Source organism: Squalius cephalus (assembly GCF_949319135.1).
Source record: "Squalius cephalus genome assembly, chromosome: 9".
Lineage (NCBI taxonomy): Eukaryota > Metazoa > Chordata > Actinopteri > Cypriniformes > Leuciscidae > Squalius > Squalius cephalus.
Window position 1 is genome coordinate 14,887,071 of NC_137130.1, and position 20,707 is coordinate 14,907,777.

General features: G+C 39.0%; 1 protein-coding gene and 1 long non-coding RNA gene across 2 annotated transcripts in view; both read right to left on the minus strand.

The window, feature by feature from the left end:
- Positions 1-20,707, minus strand: part of LOC307164325 — a 46,288-nt gene that overhangs the window by 24,615 nt on the left and 966 nt on the right. The window lies entirely within an intron of this gene.
- Positions 15,724-20,263, minus strand: zic2a (zic family member 2 (odd-paired homolog, Drosophila), a). The gene is made up of 3 exons (XM_079881035.1): positions 18,635-20,263; positions 17,048-17,211; positions 15,724-16,732 (listed from the first exon to the last, which is right to left on the minus strand). The coding sequence occupies exons 1-3, from the start codon at positions 19,611-19,613 to the stop codon at positions 16,538-16,540; spliced, it is 1,338 nt and encodes a 445-aa protein (XP_079737161.1). The 5' UTR covers positions 19,614-20,263; the 3' UTR covers positions 15,724-16,537.

Sequence of the window (20,707 nt, forward strand, 5' to 3'; positions counted from 1 at the left end):
AAACACTGTATGTGAATGAGGAATGATTTGGAAATGTGGCCAACAATTCTTAAATTTTTAGATTCCACCCAGCCACAAATCAATAGACTCAATGTTGCACACTGTGGAAATATTTGGATATATTAGGAAAATATGTCTCTGCCCGAATTCTGAGCTGTGATATGAGACTTTATAAATATTTGCAGAGGAAATTTTACAGTGTCTGTTATTCAGCCTTTTGAGGAGAGCACAGCTGTGATGGAAGAGCATGTATGATTGGTATGACATTAGGTTCCAACACACAATTAACGTAAATAACCCTAATTAACAGCTTTTTTCTGAGATATGGAAATGCTGCCAAAAAAAGATCTGCCTTACCTGGATCCTGTTATCAAATCCACTCGATAAACCTCAGTACTTTCAATAAAAAAAATAAAAAAAATTCTATAAATTGAAATTAATTAAAGGGATAGTTCATCAAAATATTAAAATTCTGTCATTTTTTAGTCACCCATATATTGTCTCAAACTTTAAGGACTTCTTTTTTGGAACATAAAAGATATATTGAAATATTATGACATTTATTTTGTCCATCCAATGAAAGTCAATGGAGTCAAATGTTGATTCTGACTTTATAACATTCTTCAAAATATCTTAATTTGTCACACGGCATTGAATGTAAGTAAAGTATTTTCATTTTTGGGTGAGCTATCCCTTTAAATGGTAGCTTTTCAAATCATGATGTAAATATTAAGATATTAATTATGCTAATTAAGTTATTTAGCCAGTAAATTAAATCTGTCAGTCAATTTTTTTTAATCGCGTAATTATCACTTACCTTCTTAGTCTCTCTCTAAAGGCATATCATGAGCATCTTATTGCAGTGTATTCAGTATGCATCGAGTGTCTGGAGGCGTCAGCCATTTTCATATGGTATTTTCATACCATATTTCAGCAAGGCAGAATAATCTCACTTAACATAAGAACGGTCCTTCTCTCTGGTGTGCTGCATTGCCCCCTGCTGTGGTTTTGTTGTTTCTAGTTTTGTTAAATAATTAATTCTTCCTCACAATTCCTTCCATAATCTATAGCTCACCATAACCAGGAGTAACAGTGCCAGAGCCTTATGCACCCTGCCATGACAATGAAAATATGGACTTTGTGTGAACAAACATCTGTGGTATAAAGTATTAAAAATGTTTTATTAACGTTTTCATTGCAAAAACATCTTAATTTTTGAGATTTCTATTGTGGCTCCTGGTTTTTCAAGGTTCTTTTGTGGCCCACCAGATCAGGGCATGAAGAGCTCAGTAATTTAATTCTCTTACCATCCACCTCCCAGCCCAACCTCCGGACCACAGCTTCTCTCAATCTCTTGTTTTCTTTTCAAGCCTGTATTTGCCTTCTCCCTCTCTCCCTCTTTCTCTATCTCTATCTGGGCTGAGCTGCCTCCCCGTGGTGAGGGTTGAATCCAGGGGCCACCTGCAGCAGCCGCCGCTAGCGCAGCCAGACGCCGTCGGCCCCCTTTGATATCTGTGCGGCAGCCACCCCAGCCACATTTACGCCCGCGCACCAGCCGCAAAAACCACCAGCTAATGTGGGATATCAAACAACAGTCGCCTTCTCTTTCTCGCCCGTTTTTTGTCTGTCTCTCTCTCTCCCTCAGCCTTCATTCTCTCTTTTTCCCTCTCGTTTTCCGGGGGTTTGAATTTGGAGTATGTTTAAGCCGCCACACCAGCCGGGCTCAGGCCCTTTCAGAGGCACAGCTTGGGCTCCCCGTCTGGCCCATGGCCTCTGTGGCCGCCTCTATATTACACTGGCTTTTGTTAGCGGCGGCCCAGCCAAACAGGACCAGCCATAGGCCGCCATTTTCACCACCACCTGAGAGGAGATGAGAAACGGGGGAAACACACACTCGCACACAATGAAAAGAGCCGCATTTTTCAAGTGAGCTCCTCAGGGAAGCCAAAGCGAAGATGAAAAGAGAGTAAGGAGGGACGGAGAATAAAACGGAAGAAAAAAAAAATACTTTCATAAATACAAGTCTGACCAATTGTCGAAATCAGTGCGCAAAATAAAAAATTCCGACTATTGCAACGTTACCCCAGTGAGTGACAGTCTAAGGCTATTCCCCCCAGTGTATATGTTAAGCACCAGTAATTGGCTGAATTGAGAGGACTGGAAATATGGTTTGGTCACGTCTGACAACGTTTATACTTTTCAGACCAAGGAAGCCATGTTCACGGAGGGATACTAGCAGGCACCCCAAGAAGACTGGGATAATTAAATGAATTGACTAAAAGGATGCAATGAATATCCCTGCACAGCATCAGGTTAAAGCCCACAAAATTGAAGTCTAATCTAAAGAGATTCATATCAATTTACTTAGAATGTATATCAACTGTCTCTGGTTAATTTCTGTTTGTGATGTATATGTGCGCACTGTTATCCAACCATTAGTGGCAAAGCCTTCTTTATATAACTGATGCTAATAAAAGATAGTTTCTAATATGTTCTTGAATACAAACTGCAACAATAGCACAGCTTTCACTTTGACGTGCTATTCATTTCAATGACAACTGGGGGGAAAAAACACTATCAGGGTCCTCGACAATTGACAAACGTGTGGGCAAGCCCCTCGGTCTTTTACACGTAAACAAAACCATGCACATGCTAAAAAATAAACAACTAACAAGTGATGTGTGTGCAAACACCTACTTACAAAGACGCTAACACACCACAGCAAATGCACACGCACACCTGAGGAACATGTGGTGATAAACTTAAGCTAATTAAGTGACAGACAATTGCACACAGGGGAGACATTCCTAGGAATCACTATCAACAACTGGATCAACATGGCAGGGAAGAGAAGGTGTTTATTAGCCAGTTGTTCGTACTTTGCTTCACACTAAAGTGTCAAAATGACTCATTGTTTCTGCGATCTCGGGTGTCATCGCAAACTGTCATGAGGAACATTTATATTAGATCCAAGGACAGTTTAGGTGGAACTGCCGGGCTAAGAAGAATAAAAATGAATTTAAATACATAGTTCACCCAAAAATGAAAATTCTATCATTTACTCGCTCTCGTGTCATTCCTGTATCACTTTCTTTTTTTAAAGAAACACGAAAGAAGATATTTTGAAGAATTTTGGTTACCAATGACAAAAAAACACCAAGACATTTGTCAAAATATCATTGTTTGTGTTCAAACTGGTTTAGAATGATGGGTACATTTTTGCTAATCTAGAACTAGCTGACTATCTTATAATTTTATATTATAAATATCAATTTTATCATTTATTTCCTGTCTGTTAGGAAGACTGTTTTTTCTAGGAAATGGTGCTGTTACTGTTGAGATCAGTCAAACACTTTTAGAAAATCTGTGGCCCTGTGAGTATTTAAGTCGTAGATTGAACAATCATGCTAAAAGCGAGATTTTGTAAAGGTAACTGGGGGGAAAACCGAGAGAGACATTACACAGGGGCTGTCTGATGCAAGAAAGTAGATGATAATTCTGTCAAAGGGGATAGAGTGAAATTAAACTGACATCGTCAAACGTTATCGCTGAGATTTGAGGAGATATCAAGATAACAAATGCCTGTCAAATCTGTTAAGAGCTGAAAACGTCTGATGAAAGCGCACACCTTTGCAGCTAAAACATCTATCACAAACAATAAATGTTAATTCTACTGCTATCTACCAGATAGATCCCAGATAGATGCAGATCCATTGTGCTACACAGGAGGAGTTTGGAACGCTCTGTGGTTATGGCTCTAATGGCTAGTCGTTAGTAATGCTCAATGATTGTCATTAGGAAAACTCGTGGCTGAGCGTGGAAAAGCATATTACAATACACATCAGGCTGGATGAAATACAGAATAAGGCATGAATGTCTCACAAAGGAACTTAATCTTTTAACAATGTTTTATAGATGTAATGATAAAGTCTTTGATGGATGTCTATGGAGGCAGGAGGGCCACTGTCCTGCAAAGTTTAGCTCCAATTAAACACACCTGAAACAGATAATCAAGGTCTCACTAGGCATACAAGAAACAAAGCCACTTGAACGCAAGCCTCCAAGGTTAGTGGGAAAAAAAGCGTAACGCCTACTAATGCTGCGGTATGCAGGGAAGGAGACCAAAATTATTTTAATGGATGTCAATGGAGGAGAGGCTTCACTACGCTGAATAAACTGCTTTTGTGGGAAACCGGCTTTTCATTGAATGACTCAACAGCCCATCGGCTTATCTTCAACATGTTTGCTCTTAAACATTAGTGAGTTTACACCGAAAAAAAAAGTTTTTGTTTTATAAGAGAAGTTACTGACTATTGCGCAAAAGGTATGATTCAGTCTACGGCACTTCTCATTCATTTCTAGGTATCCACAAACAGACAACTCTGCACAAAATTCAATGACTTTAAGGCTGTAATGGGATTGGTTATCAAGGCACACGTGATCCAATGGTAGAGCCACGAACCCTTGTATCTCCCAATAATAAGACCATATCTGCTGAAACTTCCTGGCAGGTGTGTTGAGGCAAGTTGGAGCTAAACTCTAAACCCTCCAGGACTGACTTTGGACACCCCTGTTAGAGAAGGAACAATAAGAGCCCTCTCTGAATGCCGTGTTCCCGTCACTTCACCTTGAACAAGCATGCTATTATGCTCTCTTTTGTTGTAGACTGTCTACAAAAGCTGTGAAAACCCTAAACTGTCCCACTAAAAGCCCATTTCTAAGACATGACCATGGCTAAATGGATTCAGTTGTAAGAAACTGTGTAAAAGATTGTAGATTACAGCACAGGAAGTGTTTAAGACTGGCACACTTGATATTTAACAATCGTATTTTGGTTATAGAAGTTATCTATGTCAATTTAGAATATTTGTAATGAGAGGATTAATATTTATGTTAATAAGATCCAGTTACATCGACCATTCTTTCATTTGTTCTCAAAACTGAGATGCACTTGTGTGACATTTCCTGTCATTGCTTAACAATATAGTGGTCTACGTAGCTTAACTAAACAAAGTAGGCTAGAACTAAAGAGCATACAGCAGTTTAGAGCATGTGAGTTTTTCCTTGGGTCTGCAAAGGTTAAACTCAAGTGGCTGGTAACAACTCTATTATGTGGTGAGTCTCTCGTTGGCAAACAGAAGCGTTGCATGTAAAACTGCAGTGGAGGCCTGTCCCTGGAGACCCCTGTGCACAGCAGGTTAACCTGTCAGTGCTTTTTTAAGGCCTGATTGCTAAGCCCCCTGTAGCTTGAGGTAAACTGACAATTTTCCATCAGCAGGGAGGTTGGCTTTATTAGTGATAGGGTGAAAAAAGTAAATTCGAGCGCAAAGGGTATTGTTCCCTCCGATGGAGGATTAACATATGGTTCAATCTATTATCTTGATGCTAAGAAACACATGAGCCTGGCTAATGAAGAGACATTCAGAAAACTGAATGAGTAGATTTTAAAGATCAAAACATGGTAAACATGTTAGCAATTGATGTATTCAGGTTAAGGTCTTTAAGGATTATGAAATCAACTGAATTCAGAAATCATCACTGAATAACTGGCTAACGTAGCTAAGCTTATTGTAACTATGCTTGTATTTACAAAATATTTGAAAGAATGGAAGAGCAACACGCATTTTCCAAATGTAATATGGGATCTTAAATATTAGTGTTGCTTTACAGTGAAGATATGGCCTTCACACTTAATGGGATAGTTTACCCAAAAATGAAAGTTCTGCCATTCGAGTATTGTGCAACAAAAATCTGTATTGTGTAAAACAAGCACCTGTTTTCCTAATTGTTCATGTGACTTCCGGCATAAAGCCTATTAACTCATCCTCATGTCAGAAAACACAAAAGCAGAAGAATTTTCAAGAATGCTGCTTTCTTTGTCCATGCAAACAGAGACTTTTTTTCTTTTTTTTGTGTGTGTGTGTGTGTGTTTTCTGCAGCTGAAACAAATTTATGCGGGTTTGGAACGACATGAGAATAAGTATGACAATTTTTATTTTTGTATGAACTATCCCTTTAACTCGAGGTTACTATTTTTGTAAATAGAGAAGTGTTAGTTCATTGAATATGATGGATATGCATTGTTGGTGTGGCACCAAGTGATAAATAATTCAAACAACTATATATATATATATATATATATATATATATACATACATACACACACACATATATACACACACCCACACACACACACACACTCATCCATAAGTCATTAAGGTAGATGCTGACCCTAATAAGAAGATGTTGAGACTGGAGAATGGGGGTAGATTCCTGACAGCATGGGAGCCATTTAATCTAGCCCCTGATTAACTCATCGTCTGTCCACTTGTCCTACAGACATGTGCTAACATGTCATAATCGTCATAATTCTCATCAGCCTCCACTTGCTCCCCTGCTTCCTGATTAGAGTCCTTTTCCCAGAAGTCCCCTGGTTAAAGCTTAATAATTCCCCTCAGCCTCACCCCAGTGTAACGTGGGCCCTTCAATTAAATACAGAATATCTAACACACGCAAACTGACTCAGGATGGACCCTACCTCCAGCTATACGCCATACTAAATGTTCTTCGGTTTGCAGCAATTATTCCCCTCTTATCAAACCCCTGGCACAGAGTGTGCTCTCCAAATATGCTTGCTTGTTTTATTTTGTGAAGTGCCACCACTGTGCATTGTGGACAGGGAGGAGGGATTTGTGCTGCACAGAATTCGGCATTAAAAACACAGCTTGTTGCTCGCTGCACCTTCAAATAGCTTTCCTCCCTTTTTTTTATGTGCTTTTTTTGTACGACAGGACAATATGTCAGGAGTGCCACTCTTTTAACGCAATTCCCTCTCTTCGACATCATTGTGAACAGCTGTCAACAGTGTTTCCCATTTATTTGTCGAGTGCTAGAAGGATGGGGGCCCAGCAGAATCCCCTAGTTCGTCAGCAAGCCCACCGGGGACCGTCTTCACTCAGACTTCCCACACGAGCTATACACGAGGTGGGAAGTAAATGCACTCGTTTCCCTTCCAGCTAGGCGCTGTTTACTTTTCAACACCTCCTTTGAGGGCCGCATCCCAGAGACCAGACAGCCAAGAGACGGGAGGGATGTCACTACACAACACCAATTTGTGGAGTAGTGCGTTTGGCTCTCCATGTTTATGAAGCCATCATCTGCCTCACAAGCGCTCATGTGATGATGAGATGTGCCGCCTCAAATAAGAATGCCTCTGTCAGGATGAGCGACCCGACCATGTCCTTCTCACCATAAATATGACTGCCAGGAGTTTGGGGATGTGCAGCTTTCTCATTGTTTTTGCCACTTGTGATTTGTCAAGAAATCAATATACTCATTATCACCGTGGCTGCCTGAGAGTAGTGAAATAATGTATGTCAGGTGCAGAAAGGAAGCACAGAGGAGCATGAATGTGGCTGACACATAGAAAAGTGGGAGTGTTAAGATGACACCTGTGTATAAGATCACAAATGACATCACAGATGAGTGTGAGTGTATGAATCAGCCAAACCACTTAAACTTAAAGGGACAATTCACCCAAAAATAAATAAATCTGTCCAAACATTTTTGTTATTTTATTCATTTTTAAGTGTTTTATTATTTTGTATTATTATTTTATTAATGAGTTGACTATTATAAACATAACGTTCTTTCTAGTGAACGGCAACATCATTTATATTCTTTTGAAATAACACGTCCAAATACATTGACTTTGTTTGAGCTGAGGTCACAAGGGAATCATTAGGTTCAGAACTGTCATTACGATATGTATTTGCACACATAAATTTAAATCTGCTCCATTCATTCAAATCACCATCACTTTGGGCATTAGCTTAGGTTAGCGTGCATTGTTGATCTAGACATTGACATGTCAGGTGCTACCTGACTAGCCGCTGATGAGCTCACTGACCATGATCGTCGAGACTGTCAGGGGACCCTGGACCTCCAGCATGGAAACTTGACGTTCAGAGTCAATCAAATTAGCTCCTTCCAGTCCACTAGCCTGAGCAATGAACAGCCTGTCCAAACCCAATAGCTTGGAGCTGACGACATCGATGGAGCGATCTCATGCCCCTCATGGGGTACGACATACATTGATAAATATGGAGGACATGAACAAGACCATTTGAAGAGTCTTCATAGAATAACAGTCAGTGCAGCATAATGACAATAAGTCAGAGATATGCTTTCTCTCTCAGTGCCATGAGCATTGTTTTGAAGAGAAAGTATCAAATTGGACTAATATTTGCATGAGACATAGATGTTTTTGTAGTATTCAGAGAGCTCCACGGGCGCGCGGCCTCCTCATGTGACGACCAGACAGTGAAAATAAAAAAAGGATCAGCTCTACAACTTACGGCACAGGAATCCATTCCACACAGACTGCTACTGTTTTGATGTTCATCTTCAACTGTTCCTGGTGTTTTAATAACCTGTGGAGGGCCACTTGTAAACGCTTGATGTGGGCAAAGTCAAAAACTTGTAAGATATTAGATATGCACAGGAATATCAAACCAAATCCTCAGAGCACCAGGGTTTTTTGCTTTCACATTGCTTTTAAGATTTAGTCAAAGGTGCTCAATGAGGAAAGTACGAAAGAGACAGCTGGGAAGAAGCTTATCTGCGAGACGTAAGGAGGGTATCTGCGCACTCCTTGATTTTTTGAAAAGAGCCATCAACACTCATTTCTGTCAGCTTGTGTGTAAATTCTCCTGAATGGCGTTTGCCTGCTCTAAGTATCGTTATACGCAAGAATAACAGCAGGAGATAGACGTGGGGCATCTCGGATACAGCTTATCGAAAGTACAAGTTTTCTGAAGACTTTGACTGTCTTCATTAACCGATTGAATTAAGTGCTAAAACAAATAGATTTTGACTTAAAATGCGTATTTTTCCTCCTCTATATTTTAGTTTCTCACATGTTTTTGAGCTTGGCGGTATCGAGGCTTTTTTATTTGTGAAAACAGCCAGTTGAGTCCAATTACCTTTCCCTCTTTAAAACTGATTTTAAAAACAAATGCTGAAATAAACAGGTAACTCCAAACCTTATGCTGGTTTCCATGACAAATACAACATAAAGGTGGAGAACATGATGGGTTCTGTTCCATTAAGTCATTAAGTCCTTATAAAACCAAACTCTGAGAGCATCTTTAGCCCTGCTGCTGCCCTCAGGCAGAGAACCGCTGTGTTTGAAGATCAAAGTCATAGAGGTGTGACTCCAGGTTTATATGTGCAGGGAAATTGAAAATTTCCCTAAACTGGAGGGGTCTGCATAAAAAAAGTAGGCCACAGCCCAGTAATAGTTTTCAAAAACACAGGAGTTTTGTCATGACAACTCTCTCTGAGTAATGGATATTACAATGTTGATATGTTTGGTCTTGGCGGAATAGATCTGCTACGCTGCTGCTGTTATTGCTGCTGCTGCAGAGTAAGTATGGGACTTTCTACTGCCACACATAAACAACAAGCTGCTGTGAGCAAGTAAGACATGCTGTTGCTGTACAATACAAGAATTACCCATAGCAGATCTATACGGGTGGAACTGGGGAAGATGGACGGTTTCTGAAAGCGTGCTGCACTGCTACAACAAATGCTGGCCAAGTATTTGAAGGTTGAGCAGCAAGCTTATTGGCTACTGATACAGCAGAAACCAATCATCTGTGTGCTATATGATATGACAGCAAGCAGATTTAGTTAAGGACCTATCAGCCTGCGCCATCTAGAGTTTCATGACAGAACTTTGTATTTGCACCTTTTTAGCAAGGTTTTCAGTGCTGAATAATACAAAGTGCACCTTCTGAACTGAGTTTTAGTGAGGAACTGGCTTACGCCATTAGACCTCAATTAGTGACTCAAATCTGACGTCCATCTGTAGGTGTGTGAACCGGTTCTTCCACAATCAAAGATCTATTACAGTAAAAAAATAAGCGGCATATTTTATGTTCTTAACCTTCTATACAGTAATTACTGAAATTGTTTTACTGAATATTCTGAATGTGAACTTTCAAGAGAGATTTAACCAGCCAGTTTTCAGAATATCATAATAGTGATACTGGAATATCAAAATGATTTAGATCTGGTAAAACATTGTGACTCAAAAGAAGAATGCAATGTTTATGGTGTACGCTGTAGCATGAATGTGCTTGTAATTCACACTCAACTCCACTTGTGTGACTCTCTAACAAAATGACTCCCATGAGTGAAAAAACACTCATTCAAAGTGATTGTATATAAAAGGGAAAGTGTTTAGCAGGGGAGGTTTTCAATGGCTCGGTCATGTTTGTCCTGAATAGGCGGTGCCAGCTTGGGTTTCCTCCAGGAATTAGGCTTTTTGTTTGTGTCTATAGGCCAGAAGTGACAGCTATTCCTGCTTGCTCAAGTAAGCTTATACATTTGTCATGAGAAAGGCTGCGTCTACGTCCACCTCTCATGACATGAAAGTCTCAGTTCTGTAACAGGAAGCTCAACTGTAGACTTCCACATAAACATACTATAATAGAGGGGTGGTCTAAACAGCCAGGGAGACAGAAAGAGGAAGAGAGAAAAGGCCTGAGCTGTGCTTTGAGTAAAATGACATACCGTGTGATCCCAAAGTAATGTCTTAATTCAATTTATTGTGTGATATCTATTTTTTTTTGGATTCCTCACAAACCCATTTAGAAACATGATAAATTTGCCACATTATATGACAAATCAGAGACTATTTATTGATAATTATTCAAACTGATATTTGATGCTGTAACATATATTAACACACAGCAATGGGTACACACTGAAATATATAATTTGCCATGCCTCACACCTGTTTCTGTGTCTAATTTATGAGTTCAGATCATGTATTTTGACCATTTACAATGTATACTGGTCATAATAAATTATAAATGGAACATAACTGTTTTTGGTGTGGGTTATAGACATTTACACAGTTTCTTTAGATTTATCGTTACTACTGTCTGGTTTCTAGCAGAACACAGTTCAACATTAGTAGCTCGTAAGGAGCACATTTCCCCAAACATCTCATCATTGTTCATAAAACATCAGTAAATAGGTGGACCTTGAACCAAATAGGCTATATAATGTGCAACTGTTTCTTTCTCACGTTGTCAGAGACAAATGTACACAAAAGTATGCATTTTCATTATTGTAAAGCCAATATTCACTTTATTCCAGAATAAAATAATGTTTTTTTGATAAAATAATCGCCTTTAAAACGATACTCCGCCCGTTGTAGCCTACACATGACAGGCCTGAATGAGTGACAGACAAGACGTTAGTCTACTGTTTTAAACACCTCTTTTAATAAATATATATTGTTAACAAATGAGATTTTAGTGAGTGTTTTCTAAACGAGCACCGGCCACTATCTTTTTTTCTTCATCCTTTTTTTATTCATCTTTCTCCGTATAACAGGTTGCATAATTGCAGTTATTGCACCCCTTAAACCATCTATGATAGGCTATAACCGTGACATCGTCTTTCAATATGTTGACAGTGAACAACTACAGTGTGGATGCAGTAGTGGCCATTGTAATATGTTTGAACACTGTATTTCAGAAGACAAAATGTATTTATTTTTTATACATTCAGTAATGTCAGGATTTATTCAGCAATATATAGCCTATCTAGCCTATATATAGCTTTATGTGTGATTTCAAGTGAAATGTTTGCGTTTTACTCGCTTAAGTAGGCTAATCTTTTGAACCGAGGCGACAAAAAATCTCCAACTCTATTACTCGGGGGAAAATGTGTTTTTAAAGTTATTTTTGCTGTTTTATTTATTCACCGGAAAGAAATATTTAATTTACTGTTTGCATATTTTAAAGTAACAAAATGTGTCAACAAATGCCTTTTCCCTAATAAAACAATTTATATTGTTTTTATCTCTGCTGTTTTACACCCAAATGTGAGTCCGTGAAAATGTAACCAAATTAAAATGTTCTCTTTTTTGCGTATAGCTACACCTGATCAAGAGCCCCAGAAATATTGTTCGTTTATTTGTCTGTAAATTCGTTATGAAAAATGATTCAGTTATATTCAATCATAATTTTAGGTGGTCCAAGTTCCATCAATATTTAATCAAAATGAATGGCAAATATAGTCTACTGTTGAATATTTGCTGTGGACCTCAATTAGAAACCTGTGTCGGATTACTGCAGGTCACATAAGGTTACATGGGCTTTCAGTGTTACAGGCCTATGTTTGTTTGTTTGTTTTTGTTTTTGTCTTCATCACTCTTTAACCCAGCGCAAGACGAACATTTAAAATGTTGAAATTGTAGCATTTAATGTGGATATTTGTGTTTGTTAACCATCTATTATCGCAAAGCACTTTCTCTCACATTCTCTCACAAAATGATTATTCACTTAGCAGATAACTAATTCATATTTACATAAGTTATGTTATTACTTCGGTGGAATACACGGACAAAACATAAGCTTAGCTTAGCTAGACATATTATTCAGAGTTAAACGTCAATCACAAGGACAATCACTATTTGATTCGATGCAGGCTGGCACTGTTTTTTAACAAAGAGAACGAAAGACTGTGCGATTTGCGTCAATAAAAATAATATTAATATGAATAAAATTCATTTCAAACATAAAACCTGCATTGATCATGTATTTATACTCATTTCATCTGAGATTTACAGACACATGCTATTAACAAAAATACGTCCGACCTGGCTATTCGGTCTCTTTCCTGACTCAAAGAGGAAGCTGACTGTTACATCAACAGTATAATGTTTATGAAGCATTATTCTAGTTATTCAATGGAAATCTGTAAGACTGTAACACAAAACACGTTTGGCACATAACCTACGCTTTGTAAAAAAAAAAAAAAAAAAAATCTTACAAAAAAACAATATATGCGTATTTAAACGATCAAAATATGAATACAGAATTAACAGGCTAATCATTTAGAATTAATTTTACTTCACAAAAACTGATTAGACAGAGATAAAATACGCCGAAATAATATGATACCAAAATAGTTCTGGTGATCAAAACTGGTGATCTGTGTTGGATTCATTTATTTTTTTCAAAATTAATTAAAAAAAGAAAGATAAAGGTTGGAAAAACAATCTGCCAGTTCACTGTTATATGATTCTCTCTCTCTCTCTCTCTCTCTCTCTCTCTCTCTCTCTCTCTCTCTCTCTCTCTCTCTCTCTCTCTCTCTGTGTGTGTGTGTGTGTGTGTGTGTGTGTGTGTGTGTGTGTGTGTGTGTGTGTGTGTGTGTGTGTGTGTGTGTGTGTGTGTGTGTGAGAGAGAGAGAGACAGAGAGAGAGAGAGTGTGTGTGTGTGAGTGAGAGAGAGAGAGAGAGAGTGTGTGTGTGTGTGTGTGTGTGTGTGTGTGTGTGTGTGTGTGTGTGTGTGTGTGTGTGTGTGTGTGTGTGTGTGTGTGTGTGTGTGTGTGTGTGTGTGTGTGTGTGTGTGTGTGTGTGTGCGAGAAAGACACTGCGCATACGTCTGCGCATATTTCTGCAGGTTTGGATGAAATCGGCTGGAAAATGAAGGCAGCCATTGCTCTAAGCATTGAAAGTGAGGTTATTTCCACCACCTAGGAACAATTACAGCTCTTGGTTAACATTTTGGTGTTAATTAGTGCATGTTGGAACTTTTTTATTATTATTTTATAATGTATATGTATTTTACAAATATTTTCTAGTGTCCCTGAAATGTAAATTACGATATTTCGGTAGAAAAATACAATATAATGTTATCCAGTGTTTTGTTTGGAGGTGGCCTATCCCTCCAGTCTGTTAAATGGTAAGCTCCGCTGTATGAGCTCTATGAGTGGGAGTTGGCAGCACTCACCAGAGTCATAAATCAAAAAGCAAAGAAGAAAAGTCTTTTAAACCATAACGTAAATGCATTTATTCAAGCACACAATAAAAAACTGCAGTAAATTATGCTTTGTACTTTATTATTAGTATTATTAGTATTATTATCGCCTACCTAATTATTGTTATTAGGCCTAATAGTTTCATTTGTACATGCATGCATTAGTAGACGCGTAGTTTTGTTTGTTTCGATTGTTGCATTTGGTTAAAATGCTCTATAAAATAATGACTTGAAGTCACTAACCAAAAAAAATAAAAAATAAAAAATATATATATAGGCTATTTTTTTTTTTTTTTTCAGAAAAAAATTCATAAACATTACGTGTCTGTTTTAAAGTGGAATGTGCGGTTTTGAACAGTATTTTTTTATTAGTATTATTATTTTCTTTTCTGTGGGCAGGTTTTTCTACACAGATCAATATCAGAGCAGCATGCGCTGAGAAGGAAACGCCATCCAAGCACCGCAGGACGCTGACCTTTCACTCTCCCTACAGGTCACACCATCCTCCCCTAAACAGGTCAACACACCAACACACAACTATGTCAAAGTATGCCTTAACAGAGAATATGTATATCCAGCGGATAACTAACACAAGCCAAGGAGTGGGCGATTCAATCAACAGCCGACAACACAAGAAAAGATTGTAGCAGCCCATAAGCAGCTGCACATTAATAATCAGTGTTCTGATGATTTCTGAACGGACCAACTGGCTTTTTGGGGGTGGCTCCAAGTTGTATTTCCTGTGAATAAAATATGTAGGATATAAATTTTGTTCATCTCAAAACACTCTGTGGCACCGGGTGGTGATTTTACCGTCAACAACAATAGGAAAAGCGTCTAACAGCCTATCCCTTCCCCCAGGCTTTACACATATGAATATTAATCTGATCCTTCACAGTATAAAGTTTTACACATTGCACTGGAGATTTAACACAGATAGTGACACGGATGCGATCGCCCACAAGAACCTGTAGTCTGCTAATTACGCACGCTGAAGATTGATTTCATAACACTTTTCGTGCTGTCACTGATATCATCATACACGAAAAATAGCCTGCGACAATATTGCTTGATGTTGCTGCATAATGTCAAATGCCCCTTTTTACAGTTATTTGATTTTATTCCGCTGAGCGGGGTTATTCATCATCTGGGCTTGGAAAGCACACGAAATTAAATAAATGTTTTCATGTGTTTTTAGTTCTAAATGTGAAGCACTTTGGGCAAAACGTTGCTATTAAATGTGCTATATAAATAAATAAAAGTTGAAGTTGATGAAAAACCGGATTACGATCGAGCGAACAAGTTGCGGGAACTGCCAGTCACCTCTTAATTTTGCAGGATTTTTTTTTTTTTTTTTTTTTAAGAGCTTGTCAAGACTGCCAGAGTCAAGTTCAAGTTCACGGCCACTTGATTTCAAACTCTATTTTATCCCAAGTGTGGAAGGAAGGGCGAGTGCGGCATTGTCCAACATTAAGCAAGTGCGTTTTAAGAAGAAAATGCAGTATGCCTCTCCAATAGCGAAGAAAAGCTTTATATTATTAGTACTGATATTAAAAGTCAGATCACTTTTCCCGTGGATCTATTGTATTCGTATTGCACTCAGTATGCCTGCTGCGCAGTGTTGCGAAAGCGCTATTAAAATGTTTGTCTTTTTTTCTTTTAAAACTCTGAAAGATCTCTGTCAGTTCTAGGGGTTATTGGTGTTTGAAACGCCGTGATGTTTATGGAAAGATAATTCACACTGCCCAACAGCACACAACAGCTGAATGCGCCTTGCTTTCAGACCACTGTCAAAATTCTGGTTTAAAGTCTATTTAAAAAGAAGGCCTACAAGTTGTCAAAGTTTACTAATATAATCTGTAGATAACATGGAAAGAACACGACGCGTTGTAAAGATTGTACACTTGCACCACGTTTTATTATATCTGTATGCAGTAAAATTTTTATCACAATAATGGAGAAAACACTTCTCAAACTTTGAACAAAACACATATAACAAAACAACTGCCCCTGTTCAGCCCATAATTGTACATATTTATAGTAAAGAAACATTCTTTATAAATATTGTTTCATCTGTAGCAAGTAAATACCATAATTTAATTACAAATGGATAAATATGGCAGTCGATAATATTTACAAAAAGAAGGGTGTAGTTACAGATATTTAACGGCACGACATTAATTTGCCCCACAATCTTCCAAATATATTTCACAATTCAAACTTGCAAAGCACAAAACATCACAAGTTAAGCCCAGCAAACTAAGATATACATTCACAAGCAAATATTGTGTCTGTCTTTGTTAAATGTTGACTTTGGCACTCTTTCCAGTTAATAGTTGTTTAGTTTACAATCAGTTTGCCTTAATTGGATCACAATATTCATTATGATAATACAACTTTATGGTAAGGTAATATGTGCACTAAAAAGTCCAGTTAGAGAAATAGCTACCATTGAAGGAACATCTATACACCAAAAAACCGACAAAATCTATTACAACCATTGGGAAAGAGAGCGCGTAGTATGTACAAAAAAACAAAAAAAAGATTATGTTTAGTGCTTTTCGCGCACGTTTCTTCTGTCGATGTGGGAATGTTAAATCCTGCTGGACAAGCGCATAATATGAGCGTTCGTTTTGTACAAGCTGTATATGGATCTCCTGGTTTTCTGAAATGGTTCCTCCTGGGATGGCACAGTCTTAAACATACCATTCACTGAAATTGGACGATAAACTGCTGTGGTTGTTGGAACTGTGGACCGCTGATGAAGGCGACAGATTGTTGTTGCTTTGGGTCTCAGTGGAGGGGGACACCAGACCAGGGGGTGTTGAGGACTCATAACCAGAACTTGCCGCTGGCGACGAGTCAGATGCAGGTGGGGATGCCTCGTGAACCTAAACACACACACACACACACACACAAAATAAATAATTAATGATTCTCGTAATGAATCAAAAATAGCGTGTATTGGTAAAACTTGTTCATGAGTAGGCTATACATTCTGGACAAATAAATAGTTCCTTCGTATATGACAATATATGCATCAAAATATCATGCCATTTCTAACAATTTGAAGTTGCATTAGCTAATGATCTGTTAGTGTTTTTAATTAAATGTATCATTGTTGTTATTAATACACGAAGTTGGCCTTTAAACAGCTCAGTGACAAATAAATGTATATTTCTCATTCTGTGTTCTAGAGGAATTACCTTCATATGCTTTCGAAGAGAACTGGGGTGAGTGTAGGACTTGTCACACATTTTGCACAGATACGGTTTGTCTGACGTGTGAACGTGCATGTGCTTCTTTCGGTCACTGCTGTTCGCGAAGCGCCGATCACATCCCTCATACTCACACTGAAATGGTTTCTCCCCTGAGAAGAAAAAACGATATAAACATTCACACGATTAGTGATTAAGGTTTAATTCAGGGTTTTTTTAACACACCACAAAATAGCCCTGTTACAACATATAATAAATCTGCAATTCAGGTATAGCTTCAAGAAAATATATGAATGTATTTATTTTATATATATATAAAAAATGTACAGATTGTGTAGCATTTTAAATGAATTGAAATGAAATCACTCAAGGGGTTATCATGCACGTAGTTGTAATACAGAGCTGTACGCCTTACAACGACACAGGGGGTCACACTGCCTCATCTAGCCTTTCAAATATGAGCAGTGTAAAAGTAACAAGAAAAATAGATATATCAATTCTAATTCTGCTGATAATTACATTTGCAAGAATTTCCTTTTTTCAGCTATCTGTCCAAACAAAATAAAATTAAAAGAAGGGGGAATCGGTCAGAAATTTCAACGTTCAGCTTTTGTCAGCCCCACACAAAACTTAGCCGTTTGCTTAGAAATAATCAAAATGCAATTAACACCTTAACAAATAGAAGGCTCAATACCTCAGTGTATTCTAAAGAGGAAATTGCTCAAATGTGCAACCCTGGTAATGGCCTGTCTAACACATAGACTGTCAATGCAATGGAAAGAATAACAATAGGCCCACATATCGCCCATTCCTATAGGAAATATAGCCTATTCTTATTTTGATGTCGTCCTTTTTGTGTTGGAAATGGTCTGCATTCATTTTATAATTCTTATATATGTAGGCCTACATGCATATGAATATGTGTAGCTCTGCGCTATGTATATACACTTTGTAATCGTTGTTTTGAACGATAAAGTGTATTATTGTAAAAATATAAAGTGTATTATTTAATAATATAGTGTATTATTTAAATATAAGTGTATTACTCCGTTATGTGGCCAAAAACCATACAAAATAAACTAGAGTAAATTTCAAAATCCTGACGTAGTCACCCGAGTGCTCGAGCATTGGTCCACGCAAACATTAAACCGGTTGGAGAGATTTACGGCTGCTCTGCGCACGCGACGAGCCCTCAAGTCGCCTTTGACCCGTTTAAAGTTTATGAACCACAAACCCTCGACAGTCTCTTACATAATTCAGCACATTGTTGCAAAACATCGCATTTAGCCTACTCCGTACGGGTTCATGTATTATCGCTTTCAGCGCGTTCACTTAAACGAATTGGATATCTGCTCACAAACATCCGTTTTCTTTTAAAGATCTAAATCTGCTTGCGCTCTCAAAGTCTAAAAATACACCATCCTGGCATAATCAGCTTATGTTTGTAAGAACCACTATTTGCGAGACTATTTTGAGGGTTGATAAAATATACTTTTTTAGCTCCAAAACATATGCAAGACCTAGCCTACAGATGTTAACGTGACAAGCACAAGCAGAAATAAATATTATAATTACCTGTGTGTGTTCTCTTGTGAATCTTCAGGTTTTCTGATCTTGCGAAGACTTTGCCACATCCAGGGAACGGGCAGGGGAAAGGTTTTTCTCCCGTATGCACGCGAATGTGATTGACCAGTTTATATTTGGCTTTAAAGGGCTTGCTTTCCCGGGGACACTCTTCCCAAAAGCAGATGTGATTGCTCTGTTCGGGTCCTCCAACGTGCTCGACCGAGACGTGGGTGACCAGCTCGTGCATGGTGCTGAAAGTTTTATTGCAACTCTTCTTAGGATTACTGAGCTGCTCCGGATCGATCCACTTACAGATGAGCTCTTGCTTAATGCACTGCTGCCTCATGTAGCGAAAGAAGGCACCGGGGTGATGGTGATGCGCTGCCATATTCATCCCCATGTTCATATTCATTGAGCCGTACTGGTTGTGCAGCTGGGCGGCTGAGTAAGGGTCGGTCCTCGGGCTGGAGACCTGGTGGTACTGGTCTGATCGCCCGAAAACCTCCCCCGGTAGTCCGAGTCGCATCTGCCCGTTGAGCACGTTTGGGGAGCCGTGGGATCCATGCTGCTCGTGGATGCCAGGGAACAGAATATGGCCTTGGCTGTCTGTGTGAGAGTGATGGAGCGAGCCGGCAGTGGGGCCGAAGAGTGCGTGCTGGCCTCCCGCCGGTGATGATTCCCCGAATCCACGGCTGCGAAAGAGAAAGTCCCGCGTGGAGTTAAACGGCGAGCTCGCGTATGATGTGACATGAGCCGCGTGCGCGCCCAGAGCCGCTGCGGGGTAACCGGGCGCTTGGCTCGTGAATGCAGAACTCTGTCCGGGCGAGAGATCGTGGTTCAGTTTGAAGGCGCCCATGTGCGCCGAGTCGACGAAGCTGTTCTGCGCTAAACTCAAGTCTCTGTCCTGCATCTCACTGGAGGAGTGATGATGCCTGGCAAAGGTGCCCACTCCCAAACCAGGGAACTGATGCCCAGCGTCCAGTAACATGCTTTCGTTGAGTAAAACCAATTCTCTTTCAAGCAGTCTTTGCACGGCGCTTCAACAAAACATATAACAAAATAAAATCGAATGCGCTACGGGAATATTAACTTCCAGATTTGATAACACGACATGAGGCGATGAAGTTCGATCCGCTCATTGAAAAAAAAAAGAAGCTTTGCGTATTAAGTTAGGCTATATTTTTCTTGTGGATAACTTGTTACTCAAAATCCCCAATGCAACGAAACGAGAAGATTCCTTTGCGCTTTTCCTGTCAAACTGAGTCGATGTCGTTATTTTCAGAATACACGAAAATACGAGTCATTATCTTACTAAGTCTTCCTTGTTCTTGAAGCATCTCGAATTGGAATGTTTATTTCTTTCGCTTGTCTATGTTTATCTCGGAGGGTCCCTCTTTCTCAGTGGACTGGCACTACCTCCTCTTACGCCCCCTTTAACTGGAGCCCGGTCATTCATTTTACGCGCTCTCATTGGTTGCCGCTCCTCATCAATCCTAGGTGCCCCTCCAATCCAACGCACTCTTTTGGCAACTAATCGCTGATCGCCATCTTCCACCGATAATTACCGCCTACTTTTCGGAGAGCCTTTTCGGTGTATAGGTAGAGGGAAAGCAAAAATACTCGCGTTTAATAAGATCGTTTAATAATTCTAAAATGAATTGCCTCGCTGGCTCATAAGTGTAACCCATAATTCTTTGGTGGACATGTAAATCCTTAAAAATCAGTATAGTTTGCATACTTCTTTAATGATTTAAAATGTCCGAGGCATTTAGGTTATAGCAAAATCCAGTTAGTTACGTTCGCATACTGTAATGATCCAACAAACAACATTAAATAACATTAAGGTTAGAGTGAATGAAATACAAACTCACAAACCTCGCTCGAGGTGCCTTGACTCAATCTGCACGTGAGTATGACACCACATTTTGTTGATATGAAACACTAGTTCGCATCCAGTTTGTATCAGGACGTGACCATGTCTCCACGAGTGTTGATTGAAACAAACAAACGTGTAGGCTACTCATAAATAAATGTAACATTCGCCTATTTAGATATGGAGTGGGCCTACTAAAAATCAATGTC